Consider the following 25,086-nt stretch of genomic DNA (forward strand, 5'->3'; position numbering starts at 1 on the left):
AAGGGCCAGTTTTCTTGACTGTACAGTCAAAAGGGCAGGGCTTCCTTTGTGATGTGAATTCAAGCACCCCAGGAAAGATGGAAGCACTGCTTCCATTTTGAAATGTATAGACATTAAGAGGTGATCTCCAAGCAGTGGAGGGATTTGTAGTCATAATTTCTTGTGTGCCGTGGTGAACATTTACATCTTACAAAAATCTCACCCTACAGAATTAATTTTCAGCATTGGGAAAATATGGGCAGATTTTTATAGTTTGATAATAATTTATCAGCCTCTCTCCTGCAGTCCTTTGCTGGCTGGCTGCTCTAAAAGCACACAATCAACAAGAGAGCAGTGAACAGAAATATTTTCAAGAGCAGATGGGGTGTACCTTCAAAAACCAGGATTGTCCCACTGAAACTGGGACATCTGGCAACCCTAAAAAAAGCCAAACTAGATGAAATAAAAATTATGAGATGGAGGAGCAGAAAAATATGTCTTTGCATTGATTAGCAAGCAAAGTAATTAATCTCCTTCAACTCCCCTTTCGGTCCTTGGTGTAAAACAAGGAGAAAAAGGGATATCATTGCTTTGCCAAGCATTAATTCCCGTGTACTGATTGCTGAGCAAGAAGGGATATTTCACATCCTTTCCTCCCCATTTCCAAATACCCCAAACATCTCAGCAGCAGTCTTACTACCATTTGTAAACAAACCCTTTTCCTTGAAATCTTTGTCACTGGGTCTAATTCAAGCTTTTCCCATTGTCTTTAAGGTGCCTTGGATCACACTCAATCTTGTTTTGCTGAGTCTGTTACTGTGCAAGTCACCAGCCTATCCACAATCCATCTTGGAACTGACTTTCTGCCCCGGGACTGTTCTATAAAAAGTTGACATCTAAAAACACCAGGTAGACAGAGCAATTTCATCTTCACACTCTTCTACTTGCTAACTGAATTGGTCTCACCCTTCATTTTGGACAATTGCATATTTTACTTTCTTCCAATTTTTAATTTATTGCAGTACAACGGTCTAATGCCTTCTTGGTTTCATATCATAACTGTGTTCTATTAGTTTTTAACATTTTTTAATATAAATCCAAATTTCTAAATATAAACTCTAAGCTTCTCTAAAGCTAAGGATGTAAATTGTGCTCCCCTTCCAAAAATTCAGATGTCAGTATTTATTAGCCCACGGCCTGAAATTAGTCTGCGTGGCACACTTGTTCCCTCTCTGGTGTATACACCTGGTTTGTCAGAGATACTCCTCAGTTCCAGTCAGGCCAGTGGGCCAGTGAATGCAAGGGTGGGATATGGCCTTCTGGAAAAGGAGCCAGAGATGATGTTGGTAGGCATGAGGAAAAAATGGGAGAAAACAGATAGCTCCCATTTATCTACTGCATTTTTGCTTAGACTTGCAAGAAGTTTTCTTGTTGCATTGGCAATTTTTTTTTTCCCAGATAAATATATTTTCTCAGGAAAAGTATTCAGGCCATCAGGGTTACATAAACTGACCAATCCCATATGCACAAAAAATGTGAAATCTGGGTGTTTGTGGATATTTCACAGCACAGACTGAATTTGTTTTATCAAATTAAGATCAGTTTCTTAATCTTTCTAATATTCCTTACACTCCATGTCAGATGACTTGCTTTGATGAAGAACACCTGGGACTATTTCTTTTTAAGATGTTCTCTTGGATAGAGGTATAGATATTGAGAGCTCTTTTGACACATTCTAAGGTGAAAATGACCTCTGCTGGTAGATAATTGCACATATGCTCAATTAATCAAGTATCATTCAGGCCTTTTCATAAACGTGTGTTCAAATGCTCTTACCCTGCTTTGTCAGTCTATTTTATTGCAGTGGTCTTCTAAGGGGAACTGGAATATTTCAGAAATGCTGTAAGTTATCAGATTGTCAGTTGTCTTCATAATTAAAAAGATATAAGCCCAGTAAATATTAGAGCAGATATCATAAACGCTGAGTTACTAAAGAAAAGACAGAGAGAACCAAAAGTATGTACTCCTATATAGAGTATTTTGACTGTGGCACCAACCACGTAGCATTGTCTCCTTTAGGATTATGAATGGATTTATCATAAAGATAAAATAAATTCAAATAAATGATAGTAGAATCATTTTGCTCTTTTCTTTAAAGAAGATGGATTTGGTTTGGTAATCACACTGCACTTACTAAGAGCCTGTCTTCTAGTCCTAGGAACCAAAAAGTTTGTCACCTGAGTCATGTTTGTAAAACATCATTTTCACTTCCACTTGGGACAGTAAAAGGGACTAATTGAATGAAAAACAATCAGTTTCGCATAGAAAGTGGTATTTCATACCCTAGTGTGGAGAAAAAGGAAAATGTTGACCAAATAGATTTCCTGAATTATGCTAGTATTGAAAATGTTGTCAAGATCACAATAAGATTTTCCAGTAACCAATTTACAATTCTGTATATCAGTGTTGTCTCAGTTCGTTTTATGTATGAATTTTATTGTTTTATTTTTTAAAACTCCATTCTTTTCTGGTTGCTGAGCAATGTATCTAAGCTGGCGTGCAGTACCAGAGTGGGAAAATGGGTTCTGAAAACAATGAAATGTCTTTTTTAATGTACTTGTTTAAAGACAACTTTGAAAAACAAAACAGAAAAAACCCTCACTTTAAAATAAAAAAGTAAATCCCAGAATTTGAAAGTTTCATTCTCAGACGAATCTCAGTTTCAACATGCTTTTCACTGGGGAAAAAAGTTCTTCAGAAATGTTCTTATCATCTGTCTCCAGGGAGCGTTGTTGCAGGGCAAGGCCCCAGTTGTTCATATGTTCTTTCCCAAAAGACTTCCCAAACAGTACTCAGTACTCTGACGTGAAGTATCTTATGTCAGAGAAATGGTACAAAAAATTAAGGACAAGAGCCCAGAATGAGCCTTTTGTTTTGTAGGCTGCAGGAGAACAGATATTAGTTCTTTCCTCATCCAGATTTGTTCTTTGTTGTATTCCTGGCTAACTTTACAGAGAATAGTGGAAAAACACACTTTGAGTGCTTTTGCTGTGCAAGCTCAGAAAAACACAGACAAATACATAGCTTTCCTTATTGATGACTGGTCTTTTGAAAAATGTTTTGGTTTTTTTTTTCCTTTTTCTTTTTTTTTTTTTTTTTTTCCTTTTTTTCTTTCTGTTCTAGGAATAGCTCTGAGAGAAATAGTTTCACTTCAGTGTCTAAGGTCATCAACCAAACTCTTAGATTTTATTAGTATGGAAAGACTCTGGTTTTAGATCTCTATTGAAGGATCTGAGTTATTTGATGTCTTTAAAAGAGATGAAGAAGAAAAATTATACATGATAGTTGTATAATGTATAAAAGTTGACAGAAAATCTGTGGCTGAAAAGTGAGCCCAGCCTCAAGACAGTACTTCAGTTTGTGCTTAATTTCAAGTGCAAGTCTGTCTTTATCAGCAAAACTGGGAATGCCATTCATTATTCTCAATACATACCTTGCTGCTTCAGATCCTAAACTCTGAAATCAGTGGAGTAGTACTGACATGAAAAGGAAAGTTTGGCCATGAGTGTGTATGCACAAATCCGTTCATTCTACCAAACACATAAACTTAGATTTGTTGGTGCAATCCCATGTCCTTTGCAGTTGGAGAGTTTGAATCCCTTTCACAATGAATGAATAGCCACTTAAGAAAAGGCCTTTGGAATTCTCCTCTCTTCTGGATCATATGAAGCTAATGCAATGGATATGTGTCATTTGTCCTGGACTACGGTCCACAACCCAGTACGCCTCCCTTTGAGTTGCAGCCAAGGCTTTCTTTGTAAGAAGTGAAGGAATATATGGAGAAAAGGATGCAAATATGATGTGCTTTCCCATGGGAAGCATAACATTTGTCTGAAAACTAAAAATTCTCATCTCACTATCAGAAATTTTTACCATTTTTTGCTGGCAGAAAGACGTGTCTTTTGACAGGACGTGACTATCCTCAAAGTAGTCTGAGATAAAGTGGTAAGAAGGCAAAGGAATCAGACATAGAGCTGGTTAGAACATTTTTTGTGCTTTGTTTTCCTCATTAAAAATGTTGGTCTGTCAAAACAAGAACATTTTATAGAAATAGTTCATCTTGATCAAATTGACAGGAAACTCCTGAAGATAGCCTTTCTTATGGACTAATGCAAAATGTTCAGTTTGGGCATATTTATCATGATGTTCTTGTCTTTTCCACTTCAAAAGGACTTTTTCTAAAAAATTGAGTTTATTAAAATGCATATTTTCAAATATAAATGACAGTAATTAAAATTATTTGCCTTGGTATTATTAAAATAGAAATATTTAATTGGTTTGAAAGAGTTTGTAAAACTTCAGTTGGAGCATTTGGAGTGGGCAAGGGAAAAGGTTTAATCAGAATTTTGGAAAAATAAGAAATTTAGGAAAAATAATTAAAGGATTTTGTATGTAGGGAAAGTTTAGTGTTTACAGAGAAAACTGAAAATGCCATTTGACTCAGTGGGGTATGTACTGGAGAATGACTTTGAATACCAGTTTCTGAGTCCTTTGAAAAACCATCACAGAAGGATTTTTTAGTACATTCACTAAATTATTCTCATGGTAATGATAAAATGCTTCATGTTCTCTGTGGCAAAAACATTAGGGTACAGTGTATGACTTAATTAAAAAGCTCTGGAGGAAAAAACTAAAACTGGCTTATTGCTATTAGCCTTTTTAATTTGTTTTCTCTTTTGTACAATGGTCCACAGAATACTCAGAAAATAAAGATATTTAAAAAAAAAAAAAAAAAGTATAATTATTTTGTGAGGGTAAGTTTTCTTCCATTTTTGCACTGAATTATGCTGTAGCCTCCAAGGTGCTATTTTTTTGGATTCCTGCGTGGTTACTAACTCCTCTCCAGGAGCTCTTGCAGACCTACAGGTTGGATTACTAGGTTTTCCTTTGGTCTTGTTTTCTTCTAGTCTCAGTATTGGTTTGATTAACCTACTTGACTGTACTTTCTTGATCTGTGTACTTCATGAATCCCAATCAGTATGAACTTTGAGCTGTCACTGTATGTGGAAGAAGAAATTACAAAGACTTTTCTGGTCAAGATTTCTGATTGAAGGGCTATTTCATGGCACCTTTTGACTCACAAGTGCTGCTTCTTGAGTATGCATCATGTGTTTACAGAGACGTTTCAGCCCTGTTGAGAACTGATTGAAGATAGCTCTAGAGAATATACAATATTAATGAGCAAAGTGGTATGTGTACCTTAATACCTTGGGATCTACATGCCAGGTTACTAGAATCCTTATTTTACAGGGAGTGCAGTGTAGAGACAAAGTCAGATTATGTGTTCCAAGTATTTAGTGGAAGTCATTGGCTGAGGAAATAAGATTTGCCCATATGGTGGTATGTTCAATATTCAGATCTCTGATGTTCTGGCAGTATGCAAAGTGGCTTTGCACTTTCAAATCTGCCCCAGCTGAAATGGCATAGCCTGTAGCAGTTGCATGTTTGGTCACACTGTGCTGCTGAAAGTGGCTTTTCAAGGTTGGATTTGTAGTTTGTCGTGCTGTTTGTTTACTTTTATTCAAGTCTGATGAGAGCAGCTTTGTAAGCTTTGGCCGAGTTGTTATTTTCATTAGTTTTCAAGTGCTGAGTTTGTTTTTGCTAGCATGGCCTGTTTATTTTAAAAGTCTTGTTTGTTCTTGGGATTGATGTTTGAGAGCACTCTGTCATTTCCAAGAGTCGTGATGGCACCGGGAATTTTTATTGCTCTGATGAATCCTATGGCTGCCACCATCCCCTCACAATTCCCCAGGGCAGGCTGGCTTCAAGGGGCCTTCACAGGAGATAGGGTAGGCTGCAATATGGCAGCTCCATTTTAGATGTTGCAGGGGCCTCCTCCCAGAGTGCATCAACCCTACCCTGAAAGATTTTCCATGGGTTTTATGTTTGCATACAACCCTGCGTGCAGCCATGTTTGCCTGTGGCATCGGCTGGGCAGCAGCACACACAGCACATCTCAGTGGCCCTAAAATCTGTGCCATGTCAGTGTCCTGCTTAGCTTTAAGGGGAAAAAGAAAAAAAAAAAAAAAAAAAGCAGCAATGCAAATTTTCCTGAGCATGTCTATTCTTGAAAACACTTATGCGGCATAAAGTGTATTTGAAAAACAGGTTTCTTTTTTGACCGAGTGGGTGGGGATTATGAAAATATCAGCTCAGGTTACACAAATGTTTGTTCTCTCTCTTTTAGAAACAAGGAATACTGCAATGGATTGTCAGAATGGTTGACCTGGTATGGGAGTGGCTGCTAACCTGGCTTCTTAGTGGGTGTTAGAGCGTGCATTATCCACTCTGGTACAGGTAAGCCCTGTTTACTTCCCTTTATCCTTTTTTAAAGCAGTGTTTGTAATTGAAAGCTTCCACCAGTTAAGCACTGCTGGCAGAAGGGTGATGCCAATGGAAGCATTTTTGGAAGACAAAATTCATTTTTTGTTATTCAACTGTATGCAGATGCATCTAATAGAGATGGAAGCATGATTTTGACCTGTAGTGGACTACCCCATCTTTGTGGGATGCTCCCATTTCCAGTGGCTGAAGTTTGAAGCTTGTGTTACTAAGTAATTAAATATACAACATTTAATAATATTGGTATCCAAGGTATTGAGCCATGTAGTTTTACTGGTCTGTATAAAGTCAGATTAAGTTATTGACTTATTGACTGTACAGTTTGTTTTCTCAGACATTGAGGTAGGATTAGCAATTGTTTAAATGCCATGGCTGTTTGCATAAGGGACAACAAATCTGGCCTACAACAGATTACACATACTTAACAGTTCCATGCCTACCTGTATACCTACCATAGTATGCAAAAGCATGCTTTTATCAATGCAGAAAAGCAAACACTGGCCCTCAGTGTATCCTGTGTCGGGTCACAGATAGAGAATATCCATGTTCATGATGGCTAGCAGAGTCTGCTAAGGACAAAACCCAAATCAAGTTATCAGTGTGCAGGGGTGCTTCTTTTTTGTTTCCTTTTGGTTTTTTGCAGGCTCAGATGTAGACCTGAGGTGGCTCTCAGATAAATTAGGAGTAATTTTCAGCAAAACACGTCTACTTGTATACAAAAGTAAAACCAGTTGAAACTTGTCCTGAAGAGAAAGAGGAGAATATGCTTAAACGTTTATCAGAGTAATTACTGTGAACTTGTGGTGTTTCTAGCCTGAGATGTCCTGCTTGCATCCAAGTATGGAGATTGGCCTTATCTGATTTCTTTTCTCCTCTGCTGGTGTGTACAAAGAGTTTTGGCTTCCCACTGAGGTGAGTGAGGCAGCTTGTGGACTAACCCAATGCTATCCAAAGTTGTCTCATTATCAAGTATGGCAGAATTGGGTATGAGTAGCTGCCGTCAAGCAGAATCAGTGCCTGCTTCTTCATGGTAGAATGCTAAGACACTAGTGAAACATCTGCTCATCATATCATCAGTACAGGCATTTTGAACAGTGTAAATCAAATTAGTAAATCTGAGCTCACACGTAAGAGTGGAGGAAGGATACAAAGGCTGGTGAGAACCAGATCTTGCTTGATCTGTATGGTTTTAAATACTAGTGAATATAACATTAGTTTGTACTGATGTTATTCTTTGAAAAGCTCCCAGTAAGAATGACACTGCAACAGCCAATGAAGTTAGCTAGTATTATATCCTTTATGGCCTAAAGGATCCTAGTATTATCAAGAAGAAAAAAAACAAAAACCAAAAAACTGTTCTAAATTCCACTTCTATAAATTTAGATTTGTCCTTAAGAGTCAAGTTATTTCTGTCTCTAACAATGCTGAAAATAATAATAGCAGGTCATTTAACTCTCCTGGGATATTTGTCTGCTACTCCCTTGAAACCAGTGGAAATAGAAGGATATCTACAATTCATATATTCCCCATTTCTACATAGAATTTGCAGTCATGCTGATGTGAGAAGGAAGGGAGCACCACACTTCCCATCCCACCACCATGTGGTGGTTATGCAAGATTAGTGAAATTAAAGCAACAACATATATATATATTAATAAAACAAACAAGGAGGACTGTACACACTGAGAATTATCTATTGATCTGAGAGCTGTGCCCAAACGTATTTTCAGACATTAAAGAAAACAGTGCTTTAAGAGATTACTCACTCTGAGCACTTATGTCATTCAAGAGGTTTGCCATCCAGCCTGCCTTGCAACATTTTTTGCTAGCCAGTGAATTTAGGCCAAGAAAACTATTTCATAATCCTTTTTGTTGCAGAGGAAGGAAAGGAGCCTGGAGGGCAAGAAGTTGGGACTAAAAGTAGCTGAAATATGAAATTTTCATTGAGACCTACATATGGTCAGGGTTTGCGCTTGCTTTATTTTGATGTGACAAGTTGTCCCATGGTTTTCCACACTTTCCCTCTTGCTGCTTCAGGGTGCCACTGGAAGAGTACCGAAACTAAGCCCGTGGGTCTGGGTATTGTGTTCTCCCAGCTCTGCACCAGGTCATGGGGAGGCTGAGGAGTGGGCAGCATTGGTGAGCAGAAAGAGCTGCCACTCCAGGTACTTGCTGCTATTTCAAATCCCACCCTCCTCCCTCTCCCTTCTTGCCCTACTTCATGGACTGGAGCAGTGGGAGGAGGATCCAGACTTTAATTCTTTGTTGTGTGGTCTGAAAAGCTAAGAAAAAACTGAAGCAGGTGCATATCAAATCTAATGGCACTCACACAGGCACCATAGGAATGAGAAATTATTTCTGCATTTAACGTTTCCATGCTTTCCGGTCCTCCCTATCAACACATTCCCCAGAGGGCAGACAGTGCCTTTGTGGTTAAGGTAGAACTGGGGCTTCTAGGAATGCCTGAAATACATGTGGGGTAGGTTAAGATTGTCCAGCAGTGCTTCTGTGTGCCCCTGAAAGCATTCTCAGGGATGCACATTGCTGAGGTACTGTGGTGCTTGAGTTTCAGCAGCATGAAGAGGTGTGGCAGCAAGAACACCCAGTCAAAGCAGGAGGTAATTGTATTGGTGTGAACCTGTTGTTTTGTGGACCTTCTGGTGAAGGACTGAAGGATAGGTGGTCCTAATTAGCCCCCAGCACCCATGCAGAATGATGGCATAAGGGCAGACAGAGATCTGGCCATACTTTCCATGTCACAGGAAAGCTGCTTACATAGTGCTGGTGGCTGTGGGCCACTCTCCAGTGCTGGAGAGTCAAGATTATCCTAGGATGATATAGCTGCCCATGTCCCACCAGAGATATGCTTGGATGTCCTTTCCAGTGCTAAGGAAGGAAACTATATTTTTGCCAAGTGTCTGATCTACTGTTCCAGTTAATCCATGCTTAAGATCCTTTGGAGAGAAAATCTTCAATTCATGGATGCGGGCTCATTATTTGGGATCCAGTTGTGTTTTCTTTTACATAGACCAGTGGCAATTTGGCCATTTCTATCCATAAAACAGGGTCATACTGTTTGTATTCAACGTCAGTTGAAATAAAAATGATGTGTGACTATATATCTGCCAGAGCTTAAAGCAATAAAAAAGAATTACTGACAATCTAGCAATCTAATAGACAAACAATCATCTGCAATTTGTTTTAGGGAAATGAGACAATTTCCCTTTTTGCTATTAACTGTGCTGCACTGGTTCCCACTAGGTCTGTTTAGGGGACTGTTCATCTTGCTCATGTAACCGGATTTTGTATAAAATTAAGGTACTTCATGTAGTACTTCTGCAGAATAAAGAGGACTCTCAGTTAGATCAAAACTGTTGTATAAAAGCCCTGCAATTGGATGACCTAGACAGTTTCTATTTCATTTCAGTTTTTGCGAAATTCACTTACTGATTCATCTCATTTCCCATGGGAAAAAAAAGCTGGAAAGCTAACTGATTGCCACACCTATCTGTTAGCTATTTCATGCTAGGTAGCACAAGAAACACCATCCATTCTGTAGGTGCGTGTGATTCTGCTTCATCCTGATCTGAAAAGCAGCATCCCCTACCCTTGTTTTCATGGCATCAAGCACAGGCCCGAAGCTGTGGTTGTTTTCCTTGTGATCACTCACGTGGAAGAACCAGAGACATTCTGTGGTCAGAATATCAAATTTGGTGTCCTTCATCGTGCCTGGTTGTTTGCAATGCAAATGGAAGGCTTTGTCTCACATAGTACCATATCCATGGTAACCAAATGAAGACAAGTTTGCATTACTTCCTTAGTAAAGTGCAATCCTTCCCCTGGCACATGTGCCAATGAGGCATAGAGAGTTAAAGGGACAGCAATATATTTCTTGGAAATGGAAGCAATCAAAACAACTTCTGGCTTTTTTTCCCCCTTTATTTCAGTTATCACTGCCCTTGCTCTTCTACCCTTTCTTTCCCATCCTGTCATTTTCTAGAATTCCTACTGCTGAAAACTAGACTAGTCCTGATTTCTACTTTCCCTTTGCCTGGAGGCTAAGCAAACAGTCATCTATCCGAACTGTCAACTTAAACACCACTTTCTTGGCAATCAGCCTTCCTTTGCCCTTCCTAGTATCTTAAAATAAATAAATAAGTACATAACGGGGGTGGAAAGCCAAGCCAAGAGCACCAATTTGTGTCCTCGGTTTTTCAGACTTTGGGTTCGTGGCAGAGAAGCAGAAGCACTAGCCTAATACTAGCAGCTGGATCAAGCCATACAGGTTGGAGCTTATCAGTTTTTTGTTGTTGTTATACCCCTTAAAAAATTTAAAGTCTCTTTTTCCTCCTCTTCTGATCTGTCAGATATGTGGGAGAAATACATGTATATTTTATTTGCTGGATTAAATTCCAGTTAAAAGAGCTTGAGGTAAAGGGCTTTGATATTTTCAAAGCTTCACAGACTGTCTCTTTTGACCAGCCAGAAAACATTTTTAGCAAAGGGACCAGATTCAAGCTGAGTGTACTGCAAAATTGTTGCTATTGTTACTGCTTTCACTGTTATTGTTGTTTTGCTGCCTTGCATATGACAACCTGTGCACTGATTTTATGCACTTTCCCTTATGTAGCTGGGAGGCTTAAAATACAACTTGTTCTCTCTTCAGTCCTGTGTTGTTTTAAGCTGAAATAGTTCTGGCTGTTGTTATTTAGCATTATCTGTTGTTTTTAATCTCAATCGAGAGTGAGCTTACATCATGATTAAAATGCAACATAATGATAAAATCAACATCCAGTGCAGGTATTCACAGTGAGCAACACAGATTGTCTCAAACCAGCACCAAGACTTCTACTTCAAAAGAAGCAGAGCAAGTTTAAGTTGTGGCCTCTGAGCAGGAACTTTACAAAAGACTTCACAGAGACAGAAATGTACCCAAATTTGTATTTACCAACATGTGAGGAGGCTTGAAGTATTATTACAGCTTTCCCTACCTGGTGCACTTTTAAAAAGGGTTAATTCTCTGGAGTCACTTCATTTAAGGATATTTTACTTGTGAGTTTTCACATGGGTGTTCCAGGGGTACTTTGAATACCTTCCTTGTCCTTCCTTGCTTTTAATGCAAATGACAGGCATGTTGAAGAGATAAAACAAATGACTGTCTTCCTACACCAGCTAGGATTTTGCTGCACTTAACAGCTTACAGATTAATGGGCAGAGAAAAGAAGACCTCAGCTTCGTTTAGCTGCCCAGGGTCAGGGCTCAAGCTTGACACTGAAAATACTTTTGTCGTCATCATTTATTTCTGAGTAAAACAGAGAAAGCACAAGAGCCTTCAGTCTTCAAGCAGTGATTTGTCCCCAGAAATGGCAACTGAAAGTAGCAATACTGGAGATCAGAAATTATCTTGTTCCTGCCTGAAAGCACTGCACCAACCACATCTCTCTTCTTGTTGGATAGATAGGTAACATAAGCTTTATTTTCTCCCTGGTAGAGCTGCCACAAAAAGTATAGCTGAGCCAGATTGCCAAACACATCTATATCATGTAAAGATTGCGACAGTAATAAAAATGATCTCTGTTGTTTGCCTTGCCTTGTCTTGTCTTGCCCTGCCTTGTCTTGTCTTGCCTTGAAAAAAACACTGTAAACATTAATTCATTTAATCAGTAATACAGACACTTTGCATCCTAGATTTGGGTTCTGAAAAAAACCTTCTTTATTTTTCTGTTCATTTCATGTGGCAAAAGCTTACTTACTGTTAAGCTGTCAAACCCAAATAGCCAAATAGCTCAATTTTTTTGAACAGAAATTGAATGTCTTGGACATGTCTTGGACTTAAAGATATTCCTAACTGAAGTATTTGAGATTTTCTGCTTCCTCTTAATTCGTGTCCTTATAACTACATGTTTATTTGCATATTTGTCAATATTAAAGTTAACCACTGCCTCTCTACTCGAGATTTGATGCACCTGGATATGGAGCTGTTTGCATTCATAACTATCTAAAGAAAGTGGATAAATATTAAGAAAGCATGAGTAATCACTCAGCAAGTGAAAAGGAAGAAGAAATATTAATAGCACTATCCAGTACATATCATACAGTGTGAGGAATATGGTGTGAAGCTGATGAAGTTCAAGATCCTGTTTCAGTGAAACAAACACACTTCACCAAAGCTGGTGGCAAGGAGAATGGTTCTTTTAAATTCTGGCAACCAAAGTGAGACAAATCTGCCTGGGAACCTGCCATAAACTGTTTATGTGTTTTTCAATTTTTAGAAGCTTTTTATTTCTTACAGTCTGTAGTTAAGAGCTGATATAAATTGCTTGCTGATGCATATTCCTCAATTTCTACCTTAAAATCTCCTTGGAGGGGAGGGGAAAAGGGGAAATATGGGGGAAAAAAAAAGATTTCCAAGATGTTCTCACTGCGTTATCAAATGAACAAAACACACAGGACATGGAAACCAGCCAGTCATTCATTCCATCGACAGATTTGCAGAGCTAAATTTGCTTCTGGAGAGCAGTTAGAAATTAAAACACACAGATGATGAGTGGTACTGGCACCCAAACTGTGATCAAGAGGACACTCTTGTCTGAAAAGATGTACCCTATCAGATTAATCATTATGTGTTAATTAATTTGAAATCAAAAGGATGTCTTCTTCTGTCTATGCACAGGAAATTAATGGTGATAACACTAATTAAATGTAATGGAAGTTACCTCTGTACTTCCCACATCTGGGGCCAAACTCTTTATTGCCCCTCATGTTGTGTCATTTACAGTTGAATCCCATTGTAGCATCTCACCCTTGTTGTGTCCTGCTGTATATGGCTGTGCAAGTCATCAGGCAATGGAGAATCAGGCCAATGGATTACTCAGCAGGGAAATGAACTAATTTCAATTAAACTAGCTCTAAACTTTGATTTCTAGCCCTGGGAAGGTGTGTCACTGCATCTTCTCTTCTGTGAGGAATCCTTGTTGCAGAGCCATACCTCTCTACAAATCCTACCGTAAAAAAAATGGTCCTTCTGCCACCTCCTTTCCCCTTTAGTCTACAAAAGCAGTACTTTCCTTTCTGCACAATCTTTCTGATGTCGTGGCATTTTCCTGGCAGTCTCTGGCAGGCGGGAAGCTCCATTTCCCATGGAGGAGCCTGAGGTCCTCAGGTGCCCAAAAGATATCGAGGGAATTTCATTTTTTTCCTGCTGTAGGTACTGATTTAGCAATGCGGTTCAGGTGGTAAGGAGTGTAGAGTGTATATGATGATTTCTCTGCACCCTTTTCTGAGGCAGTGTAAGGCATTCTCTTAACATAGCTGGGTGGTAGGGAGGCCTGTGCGGTTCTGATCCAGAAAGAGAAATAAAAAAAATATCTTCCTTTGCTCAATTTGAATATTTTTACTTATTTACCTTTGCTCTAGATAACAGCAGCTGTCTCCCTCTGGGGGGAATGATTTGTTATCTTTGACCAAAGACACAGAACAGGACCAGCTGTCATCAGCTGTCAGAGTACAAGATTTCCTGCTTTCTGTCCTCCCTGTTCCACTTTCTGAAGCTCAGTTTTTCCTCTCTCATTTAGCTGCAATGTACCAACTGAAAGGAATATGGGACATAGTGAGTGGGCTGGACTCTAGACTTTCTCTCCCACAGGGCCAAAGGACTTCTGAACAAAGCTGTTGCTATATATTCCATCCTCCGCTAATTTGTTCGTTTAGTGTTTTATTAAGACTTTTTGTAGTCTTCATTAGCCTCCAGGTCTCCTGAAAATTAACAATAAAAAAATAAATCAGTGATTGTACCAACTCTGTTATGCAATGGCAAATTGCTAATTACAACTCAAAATCTAAGTCATTTCAAAGACTTGAAAGTATCAGGTACTTAAATTGATTTTTATTATGATACTAGTGATTGTGCTTTGCCTCGTTTTTCTTCACTAGAAGGAGAAAAATTGGCACATGTTGAAAAATTTGATTTATATCCCCCAACATTTTGTCTTTGTTCTACTTCTCTTACTTGTATTTGGGTTAGTGTGCTCCTTGTTAAAGTATCTCACTGTGAGATACTCACTATGTCTCACTAGCTAACTCAGAGACCTGTTTTTAGACAAGGGCAAGGCTGCTGCTTTGATCCATGAAGAAAAGCGCCTCCAAATAGCAGCTGCAATGGGAGAATTGCTGTAGAAGTGTCGCACTTTTTGCACTGACTATAAGGGGAACAAGAAGCCTGTTTGTAATATTTTCAGATACTAAATACTTCTGAGCCATCTTTACTTACCTTTGGGTTAAAAAACTGAACTGAGCAGCAGGACGCTTGGGACCCTTTGCTTGCTCTGCTCCAGGCTTCCTGCGTGGCCTTGGGCAAATAAGGTGAATTGCTTGTGCTGCAGTCCCCAGTTTGGTAAAAGGGAGGCAGTGATCCTCCCTCAGCACAAAAGCCAGCTCTGTACCCCTTTCAAGTTATTACAGGAACCGCCTTAGATGAATTCATGCAGAATCAGAATCACTAGTTTTCCATTCTCAGTGGTACTGGTAAATGTTTCCAAATTATGGATGAATGGCAGATAGTAAAGTCAAATGAATGATTCCAGATTTGTCTTTGCTTTCTGAATTTGATTTAAAAAAAAAACAAAACAAAACAAATGAAATCACTAAACCCTTCTCCCAGTATTTTTCATATATTCCAGAGGTACCAAAAAGTTACGCAACTCAGTGAGGTGATTAATTACTATAAACTGATCTGGTAATACTTCACCTGAGTGCACTGCTTTCATTTTTATACTTAGAAGATTCTACAGAAGAAAATATTCATCTTTTGTTGAGTTCTTGTTCTTTGTAAGTTTTGCTTGTGTTACTCCTTAATTATTTGCTGCCTGAGTTCTCCAATGGGAAATATAATGCCTGCAGTATTGACACTTCCTTTAGAAAAGTTGCGACTCCCTGAAAATTCAGAACAAAATGTTTTGCTTTGTCTGGTTTCAACCAAAGAAAGAGATTTTTATGTTGTTGAGCTGCATCAAAACATTCTCTCACAAATATTCAGCATTAACTGACATGCCTTGCTTATGATCCACCGTCTCATGAGAACAGTGCTTTTTTCAGTTTCATGGATAACATTTTCCATCATGTGTCTGGATAGTTTTCTGATAAATCACCTGGTACAAGATATGAATTTCATGATGCTATATACTCAAGTGAGATGTAGCCTACCAACGTGAGCACAGTTTGTAGCAGAAACTGTGCTTACACTTAACTGAGGCAATGAGCTACTAGAGAGCTACAGTTTAACCTTGAATGTACTCAAACATGCATGTATTTGGTTCACAAAAATTTTGCTCTGTCAACTTTTTATTCCTGGAAGACCAGTATTTTCCATGAACTCTTCAGTGTGACGCCATGCATTCACTGCAAATGCAGTTCAAGTCCATTTGTTTGGTGGTGGTGAGAAGCTAAAATAAAATAAAAACATTGTTTGGAGGTATGGTGAGGTTTGCATTGCAGGATAAATATTGTAATTAATGATTACCAAGTCACTGTGCAGACAGGGATCAGCTGGGAGGTATAATACAGCTGTATTTTATTTGATGCACTGAAAAGTCTTCTGCATCCATTCCTCTCACTCCTGCCCCTGGATAAGTTGATTTAATTAGATTCTTAATAAAATTTATGTTCAGAAGTGACAGACTTGACTCATGGAGAATGCTAGAATTTCATCGGGCTTGCCTTAAGCAAAAATGCAAGACTTGAATCTCAGCAGAGGCCAACATATGTATGTTAGGGAGAAAGTTAGTGGTGTTCAGAAGCAGCAGAAAATGGGCCTATGGCTTTGTTTTTCCCACCAGCCTTCCTCATCCAGTTATGTGTGCTCCAAGTGCCCCGTGCAATGCTTACCTATCACGCTGCCTCCCAGCTCTCATCAGTTCTCAGGAGAGCAGCTGAACTTTTTTAGTTGGTACTTTTTTGGGGGGGTTCTTTTAAAATCATTTTTATCTTAGAGTCTACCTACAAGTGGAAATAAGCTACAAGACCAAGAGCAGGCAGATTATACATATAACATTATTTGTAATTTCTGTCACGTGTGGCTTTACTACAAGATATCAAACACCAGAGGTTTCTGCTTGGAAAAACTGATTTTCATGGATAAGCAGTCCCTTTATTCCTGTTTGCACTTGTAATGAGAAGGTTCTCAAATTAGGTTTTCAGCAGAAGAGTCTCAGTCTTGCCTTCTTCTCTGGCATAATTTGATTTCCTTCTGTTGGAGGAGTGGATGTTTCTAGGACAGATTTGCACAGATTTCTGGAAGTTATGACATGGTGCATTCAAGCATGCCTGACCTGAACTCAGAACTTCTCACTTGTTCTTACCTACTTTCGAGGTCTGCTGAATGTAGTGAAATCAGAGCATCTTTTTTAGGAAAGAGGACAGAAGAACAAGTCATCTGATATATTCAAGATGTATTCCTAAAAATTTCCACATTTGTAGTGCATTTTGGAGCCCCAAATATTTTCAGTGCTTCCATATTTGCGCTTTTTGTTCACCAGGCTCACAAGAAAGAAATGCAGTTTGATATGGTTTAATCTTTTCTCCTGTTACAATGTTTTATCTTCCCTCAAGTGTCAGAGGCTACACTTAGTTTAGCAGAATATATTATTCATAAGCAAAGATATACTTAGATGTGCAGAAAACAGAGTGCCAATTTGCATCACAGTTGGTTTACAAAGTGTTTTGTTTGTTTGTTTGTTTTCATAAGGTTTTCTGACAGATTTCTAAAGGGCATTATTTCCCCCAAAGTATCTTCCACTTTAGTAATGAGATTCAGTGTTTCTTGTGACAGGAACAAAATACTTACACGGATCAGGAAATGTAAATACCATTTCCTCCCCTTTACTATTTCCATGACCTCTTCTATATGGAAAAAAACAATCTCTAATATTTAAAAATGTCAAGATCACTAATGAAGAACTTCTCATGAGACTCTCCTCATCAGAGGAAGCAGAGGAGACCCTATTAATGAGTGAGACAATGCATGAATGTGCAAAGTTGGTCCAAACCATGAGGTGAACATGAATTGCTGTCGCTTGAGAGGTGTCAGCCTGTCCAACTCTCTATTTGTATATTCTTGACCTACTGCAGTGTAGTGTTGTTTAGCTTATTTAGCCTACAAATAATTTAAGGTGCCCCATCCAGTGACTGCCTCATGTGAGAGTATAACCACAAACAGCTACTCTCTCTGCCTGGCATGTGGTAACCTAACAAATTCTTTCCATATGATCATGACTCTCAACCTTTGTTGGTTTGGTTTTTTTTTTTGGTGACCTGTTATTTCTTATGCCTCCTTCATACACCATATTTCTCATAATCACATTATTTACTTAACACCCTGGCCAGTGTTTCACACTGCTAGATTTTTAGTTTGGCAGCACTTGTGTTCATTCACTCTCAAACTACGCAAGATATTAAGGAAGTCAAAACTGCAGTGAGTCTGTAGTTGTGGGATATAATGTTCTGTTACAGAGAAATGTGCCTACATGCCACTAGGGAAAAATGTATGAACCCACACTTCTAGATGGTATTTTTGACATTCTTAAGCATTTTAAAATGAATCTACTACTTCTTCTGGCACTTAAAAAAGAAATGGTACACAACAAGTAGCTGATTCTTACTCAAATTAAGCTAAAGTTACTGCTAGATAGTCTGGTTTATGTTGCCACAGCAAATTACAGGATGTTGGTAACTCTTATGTTCCCATCCTCGCGCTGAGTAAGCCAGAAGGAATTTATGTTAGAATTTACGAGCGGAAAAATAATCCAGTAGAGAATGTGAAATGATGTTTTCTCTTCTTTATTGACATAATTTTGTTAAATAGAAAACACAACTTTAAAAAACTAGACAAAAATATTTATCTTGTACAATGCTGGAGGATATCTACTGCTGCTCCTAGGCAAATGCTACTCTAGCTTGATAAGGATCGAAAAGATTATTATTTCAGCACTGAGAGAGAAAGGGATAACTACAAACACTGTGTGTGTGCATCCTACTTGCTTATTCCCAGTGTCAGTTAGTGGAATGATGAAATGTGCACTTTATGGCTTGTAAGTATAGCACATGTGGAGTGCAGCAGGCAATGTTAGAAGTTCTTTGAAAAATATTTTCTCTGCCAGAAACTCTTGTAAGCATCCTGCAGTGGTCTTGCTTCTTCCAAATATATTTAGGAACATGATGCAGAATCCAGTGAAATAAACTCTACAATAGTCACCAGTTTAAGTGAATTACACCTGAAAAACTGTTATGCACAAAATAATTGAATCAGCATTTGCTGCAATGAAAACTTAGTGTAAATATTTTTACAACGTTGTTTGTTGTTTGTTTTTTTTTTCCCCCTCAAAAATCATGAATGGAAAGGTATTTTCATCATATTTGCTTTGTTTGTATCCTCAGTGGAAAGACTTGAGAGTGTCTATTTCTAAAGAACACGGGCTTGATGTACCAATAATAGCTCATGAAGTCAGAAGTTGACAGTAGTATAGCAGTAGAGATTGAACCTTCCCAACACTATTCTGTTACATGTTGTTGCCATGATGGCAGCAGAGGGGCATCTGGTAGAATGGAGCCTGACATGGAAGAGCATGTGAAGCAAAGGTGTGTCATTGAATTCCTTCATGCAGAAAATTGTCACCCATTGGTAGTCATTTATACTTGCTGAACATTTATGGAGACCAAACAGTGGATGGGTGCACAGTGAGATGGTGGGTGGTGCATTTCAGCAGTGACAGCAGTGACACTGGGTCACCTCTGCTGGTGCAGATGTTTATGAGCATGGCATGCAGGCTCTTCTTCATGGCTGGAGAAAATGTATAGCTAATTGGTGGTGATGGTGCTGAAAAAGAGTGTTTTGTAGCTGAGACAAAATTCTTTGCTCTACAGAATGTTGTTATTGTGCTCTTTGTATCTGTTGTGGTGTCCGCTGAAATAAATAGGAGACTTTTCTGTTGGGGCAACATAGGTACAGTACAACCAGTCTTCTTGTCTTTAACCTAGTTTCACACATTTCTGCTTTGACATACAGAAATGATACGATAATTAAATATTTTTTTGTTTTCTTGTTTGCAGTTTCTTTGTCAGTACCTGAAGTAGTACAATTGACTGTGCAAAGCTACAGAAGGTAGGTGTCAGACACTGAAGAGATCTAAGGATGTTTTTTCCCCTTTTTATTTTGATAAAAGGAGGAATTTTAGTTAAGGTTGTTTTATTGTTTTGTTGCTGTTGTTGTTGTTGTTGTTTTTCCCCTCTCAAATTGATAGCAACAGCATTAGTTCAAAAACCTTACTTGTGGCCTGTTTAAAATTTGAGCTGAGGGACAACATGCAATGTGAAAAAAATTGATCTGCTTTTCAACCATTAGCATTTGTTACTTATCCTAGTAGATACATGTAGATAAAATTAAGCTTGGGTCTCGCAAAAGTGTGTTATTGTTCCTATTAAGAAAGGATGTTATGCCTTTGCAGCAAGCAAGATCTGAAAAACAGATATTTCTCTGCAGACTACTGGCTACAAACAAGCTAAGTGAAGAATTGTTCTCAGATGCCACTCCTGCTGCTGCAGCTCATTGTGCTTTGTCTCTCAAAAACTTTGTTAAGAGCAATTACATCTTTTTAAAGTAGGTGGCTAAAGAAACTGTGCTCCTGAAAGGTTTCCGAAAGATTCGCCATCTGTCAAAAGTGAGCCATTCTGCCACCTTTATAATTAGCATTTACTGGTACCTCACACCTACATTCTCACACCTACTGTAACATACTGTTCTTGAGAACAAGCGTATTGCCACGCTCTCATGACGACTCCAAGGCATAGCTATTATGTATCATTATAAACTAAGACAAAATGCAAATGTTTACTCTAGGAAAAAAATCATAATGATATCCCGGAGGAGCACACGAGTAAACACATTTACTTCTTGTTTTTTTCCAACCAGATCCCTGCAAGAGTTTTCTGAGAGCCCGGTTATGTCAAGATGCAACAGCCTCAGGTCTCCTCACTCTCACACTGGTGGACCACAGAGGTTAGTCACTTCCATGTGTTTCCAGCTGGGAATACATGGAGTTCACCCATTTAGGGATCAGCAAATACGGTTGCAATTTTTTGAGACATGCAGTTCCAAGTTCTATTTGATAGAAAACATCTTATTTCCTTTAACATGGTCAAAATGCCCTCTTTAATAACAGGTGTCAGCTCTCAAATGCATTTGTAATGGAAAAACAAATAAGCACAAAAACCCGCCTCAGAGTTCTTTGTTCTTTGAATTTCTTGCATGATAAAAGACTTCAAGATCTTATGGCAGCTGCAGCATCTTGCCTGTATTATGTCTTGAAAAAAAGCAAGCCTGCCATAAATGTAAACCTTTTATTAATGTTTCTCTTGCTAAGCTCTCTAGATACCGTGCCAATAGGTATCTCTGGGTCAAGAAACCAGGGCTTATCTCTTAGCACTGTGTCTAACAATAACTACTTTCATTTAAGTCTCTGCAAGAGGAGAGAATAGAAAATTGCTTAACAAAACCAAGTCCATGTAAAAAGTATTGCGAGAGAAATGTGGTACCAAGATAATGGTGTAAATTATCCTGATGTTTTCCCCACAGCATCACTGAATGGCTGTCACTCTGTGAAAAGGATCCAGTGGAGATTCTCCTTGATTTGGGGTTTGGTACAGAAGAGCCCGATGTCTGCACTAAAATCCCTGCTAGGTTCCTCTGTGGTTCTTCTGTGGCAAAAGGTATTGACATCCGAGTCTTTTTGGAAGCTCAAAAGCAACGGATGGACATTGAGCTGCCAAATCTATATGGTAAGTGGAGAAGGAATTTTAGCCAAGAAGTAAAATAAATAGCATGGGGACTGAGCAGGTAGAGAAGAAGAGGCTTATAAGAGAAGTATATGAAAAAGGGACACGTATTTAGTTAATATCAAGAATTCTCATTCCCTTTTCCCTTCTGTGGGAGCAGAACCCCTTTCACAGGAAAATGTGCAGAGCAGCTGACAAGATCCCAGCCTCCTGTCACTAGAGCTGCTAGGGCTCATGCATCAGACTCACAAATCTCTAGCTAGAACCTAACAGTTTGGTTGTTCAAATATGCCCTAATAAATGGATGAGAATCTTATTTTAAGCACAATAATATTGCACCATTTAAAGCAGACAGCCTTGATTTTTATTTGCTTTAGATGGTCTTAGTTCCATTTTGTGTATTTAGCAGTTAAGAAATGAATACAAGGTCCTCACCCTGAAGTTATATCTGCATTAAAATAGCATTGTTAATTCTCTGGTATATCGCCCATCTGAAAAGTCCAATTTTGACATCATTTCCCCTCATGTTTGCTGCACAGGATAGCCAGATGGCTCTTGAAATCTTCTGTTTATTTAAGATGCTCAGTGAAGCAGGATCTCTCATATAGTCCATGCATTCCTGTTTAGAATTACACTGAAGAAGTGGTATGGATGGAATAAGAATTGAAAAAGAAATGTCAGAGCATCATGGAAAATGTGTTTTTCCCTCTTTCTCTCTCTTTTTATAGCAAGGCCTGTGCACACATTTCAATATTTACAGCAAACTGACACATCAAACAGGTTTCTCAGCTCTCACGCTTTCTCTGTAACTCCTGAGAGGGAAGAAGAGAGGAAAGAGAGAGAATCTGTATGCCTAGATGGAGGATAGAGACTTCAAAGAAGAATCATTGAGTGGCTTAGATCGGAAGGGACCTTAAAGATCATATTAGTTCCAACTCCATTATAATGGGCAGAGTTGCCACCCACCATCTGAGATTGCCCAGGGTCCCATCCAGCCTCTAGGGATGGGGTATCCACAGCATCTCTGATCAGCATGTTCTAGGATCTCACCACCCTGTGAGTAAAAAAATTCTAACATCTGAATATCAGCTCTTTTAGTTTAATGCCATTCCCTCTTGTCCTATCACTATCAAACTGTTTTAAAGGTCACTCTCTGTCCTGCTTGTATGCTCCCTTCCAAGTACTGAAAGACCACAATGAGGTTTCCCCAAGGAAACCTCTTCTCCAAGCTAAACAAGCCCAATTTCTTCATGCTTTCTTTGAAGGAGAAGTGCACCAGCCCTCTAATTATCTTTGTGGCCCTCCTCTGGACCCTTCTCCAACAGCTTTGCACATTTTTTGTGCTGAAGGCCACAAGCTTGGACACACTACTACTGATGGAGCCTCACAAGGGCAGAGCAGAAGGGCACAATCACCTCCCTCTTCCTGCTGGCCACCCCTCTTTTGATGCAGCCCAGAATATAGTTGGCCTTCTGGGCAGCAAGAGCACACTGCTGACTCACAAGTGTTTCTCTGTAGGGCAACTCTCCATGAGTTGTTCTCTCAGTCTATACTTGTACACTGGGTTTGCCTTGACCCAGGCAACAACTTGCACCTTGTTAAACCTCATTAGATTTTTGTGTGCCCACCTTTTGAGCATGTCTGGGTTTTTCTGGATGGCATGTCTTCCTTCTATTGTGCCAAGAAGGTAGAGAGCTCACAGTGAATGAGAGGAAAGAGCTTATAGGGAAGGAGTTTGCACAGCTAAGGCAAGCAGTGATAAGCCAAAGTGCAAACTAAGGACCAGACTTTGCAATAGTTCTTGATGAGAGTACTCAGGACAGCTGGATGGCTGCTCTGTATGGGAGAGTTACTGTAAAGTTAGCTAAGGTCTCAATTTCTATTTTAATGGGTGTTATGTCCATCAAAATATATTTTCTTGCTTTTGACAGGTTGGGAGGGGATTTTCACACCATCTGCGTAGGCTTCCTAAGTATGTTCCTGGGCATATTTAAGCAAGAGAGGTGATATCCATCCTTCAGAGATACATACTTCTCTCTTCACTGACTCTTCATGTTTCCTTATATGTGGTGATTAACCTCATAACCTCTGCACCAAGTTATAAGCATTTAGTTGAAGCACCGTCTCAAGGATCTTAATCACAACAGAGTCTATTGTCATAGTGAATGGAGAGTCAGGCACCTCCCATGGGTCATAACTGAGCCACAATTTCAAACACCTATCAGAAGAAGTCAGTCATTCTATGGGACCACATAGGCAGTCTAGCACATGCACCTTCCTATAGCTGATATTCCAAGAGAAGTCTTACTGACTGCTAAAATGGATGAATCTGTTTTATTGTGCGAAACTGTGAGGAATATAATCAAACAGGCTTTCAAGACATTTGCTTGCAAACTCTACTTTCTAATCTTGCTATCCTTACGTTGCCTAATAATCTTATAGTGAAGTACAGCAAGAAGGAAAAGTGGAAAACTCATGTTTAACAGATTTGGAAAATGGATTACTTCTATAGGGTGGAATCTAATCTGTCTGCCCACAGCAGTAAGACTGCACCTAAACTTGCAAGCACTTAATGATCCATCTCTTCTTTTGGAAGAAAGCTTCCTGAAGATGATAAAGAATAAGATCCTTCTCTGTAAATTAAGTAGATAGTTCAGGTCTAGAGATGTTCCACGGTGTTTACCTTTTCCACAAACCTTTTGGGGTACCCCAGATGTTTTACTGTCACAGGACCATTTCATATTGAGATAAAAATGCCGAAATGATGCCGACTGCAAACTACCTTTAGAGACTTCAAGCCTATATTAAGCCACTGTTCCCAAACACATGTAAGATACGCTGGATGAATGCAGATATTGTTATCCAGTTTGGTTTATTGTCACTGAATTGCTCTCATTTGTCTCTGTACACTAAAAATGAAAAGTGTTTAATCTGAATTAATGAATGACTGAGAAATATTGTCAGTTTACTTACTCCTGAAACAGCAGAGAAAATTAATTGATTCAGTATGACATGTTAGTCCAAGAAAGTGAAAGATGAGGAAAAGGATTGTGGGAACTGTATGATTGACAATATTCCTGGAGGGATAAAAAGGAGAGTGAGGTAAGGAAAACCAGTGACTCCCATACCAGAGTGATCTTTCTTTACTTCCCTATTTCCTCCATTTCTCAGTGCAATCCTCTTCTTTCTGTTTGTCTCTTCCCCTTGCTGTGATGCAGATAGCTTTCTAGAGCTGCTCCATTGCTGATTTGGCTTTTTAAAATACATGCATGTTGTTACAGAATTGTTTATTAATTGTCTCCTTGCTTGGTGCTGATCCTTAAGCACCGTCATGGAATTTTTAAAGGCTCCAGTTCACAAGAGCATTTTCATCAATGTCAGTCATCAGTAAAGTATCTCAGATCCTAAAAAAGAACTTATCCCCATCGTTCGCCCATGGTGAAATTTTTGCTGTCATCATTGCAAGAAACATTTTATTTCCTAGCTGGTGAAATAAAGTCACTTGAGAATCAGAAGTTAAGTTAAAGGAAAAAAATATATTTCTGAGTTTTATTGATCCAAAAGGTCTTTGAAAACTTCAGTTCTGTAGGCATTTTAGTTCAAAAATGTTTACATGTTTAAATCTGACAATTAAAATAAAGTAAAACCCACTCACTTTAATATAACTTTTTCTCACTGTCATATCTAAATTTATTTAGGCTTTTCTGTCTTGTTTCTAGGGTTTTTTCACCCATTGCAATGAATCTCAGAATGTTTTGGAAGGGACCTTAAAGACCATACACTGGCTGATGAAGGCAGAGAAGCCACCCACTAGGTCAGAATTTGTAGGATTCCTTCAAACGTGGCCTTGAATGCCTCCAGGGGTGAGGCACCCACAGCTTC

General features: G+C 38.9%; 1 protein-coding gene across 1 annotated transcript in view; it reads left to right on the plus strand.

The window, feature by feature from the left end:
- The first annotated feature begins 10,547 nt into the window (after positions 1-10,547).
- ITPRID1 (ITPR interacting domain containing 1) overlaps positions 10,548-25,086 on the plus strand; it is a 55,065-nt gene continuing 40,526 nt past the window's right edge. Inside the window, exons 1-4 of the mRNA XM_015855069.3 lie at positions 10,548-10,666; positions 19,483-19,534; positions 20,342-20,428; positions 21,005-21,207. Of these exons, the coding sequence (XP_015710555.2) occupies positions 20,373-20,428; positions 21,005-21,207 (259 nt within the window). The 5' untranslated portion in view covers positions 10,548-10,666; positions 19,483-19,534; positions 20,342-20,372. The remainder of the gene's footprint in view (positions 10,667-19,482; positions 19,535-20,341; positions 20,429-21,004; positions 21,208-25,086) is intronic.

Source organism: Coturnix japonica, chromosome 2 (assembly GCF_054131305.1).
Source record: "Coturnix japonica strain WE chromosome 2, WE-NBRP24, whole genome shotgun sequence".
In the NCBI taxonomy this organism is placed as follows: Eukaryota; Metazoa; Chordata; class Aves; order Galliformes; family Phasianidae; genus Coturnix; species Coturnix japonica.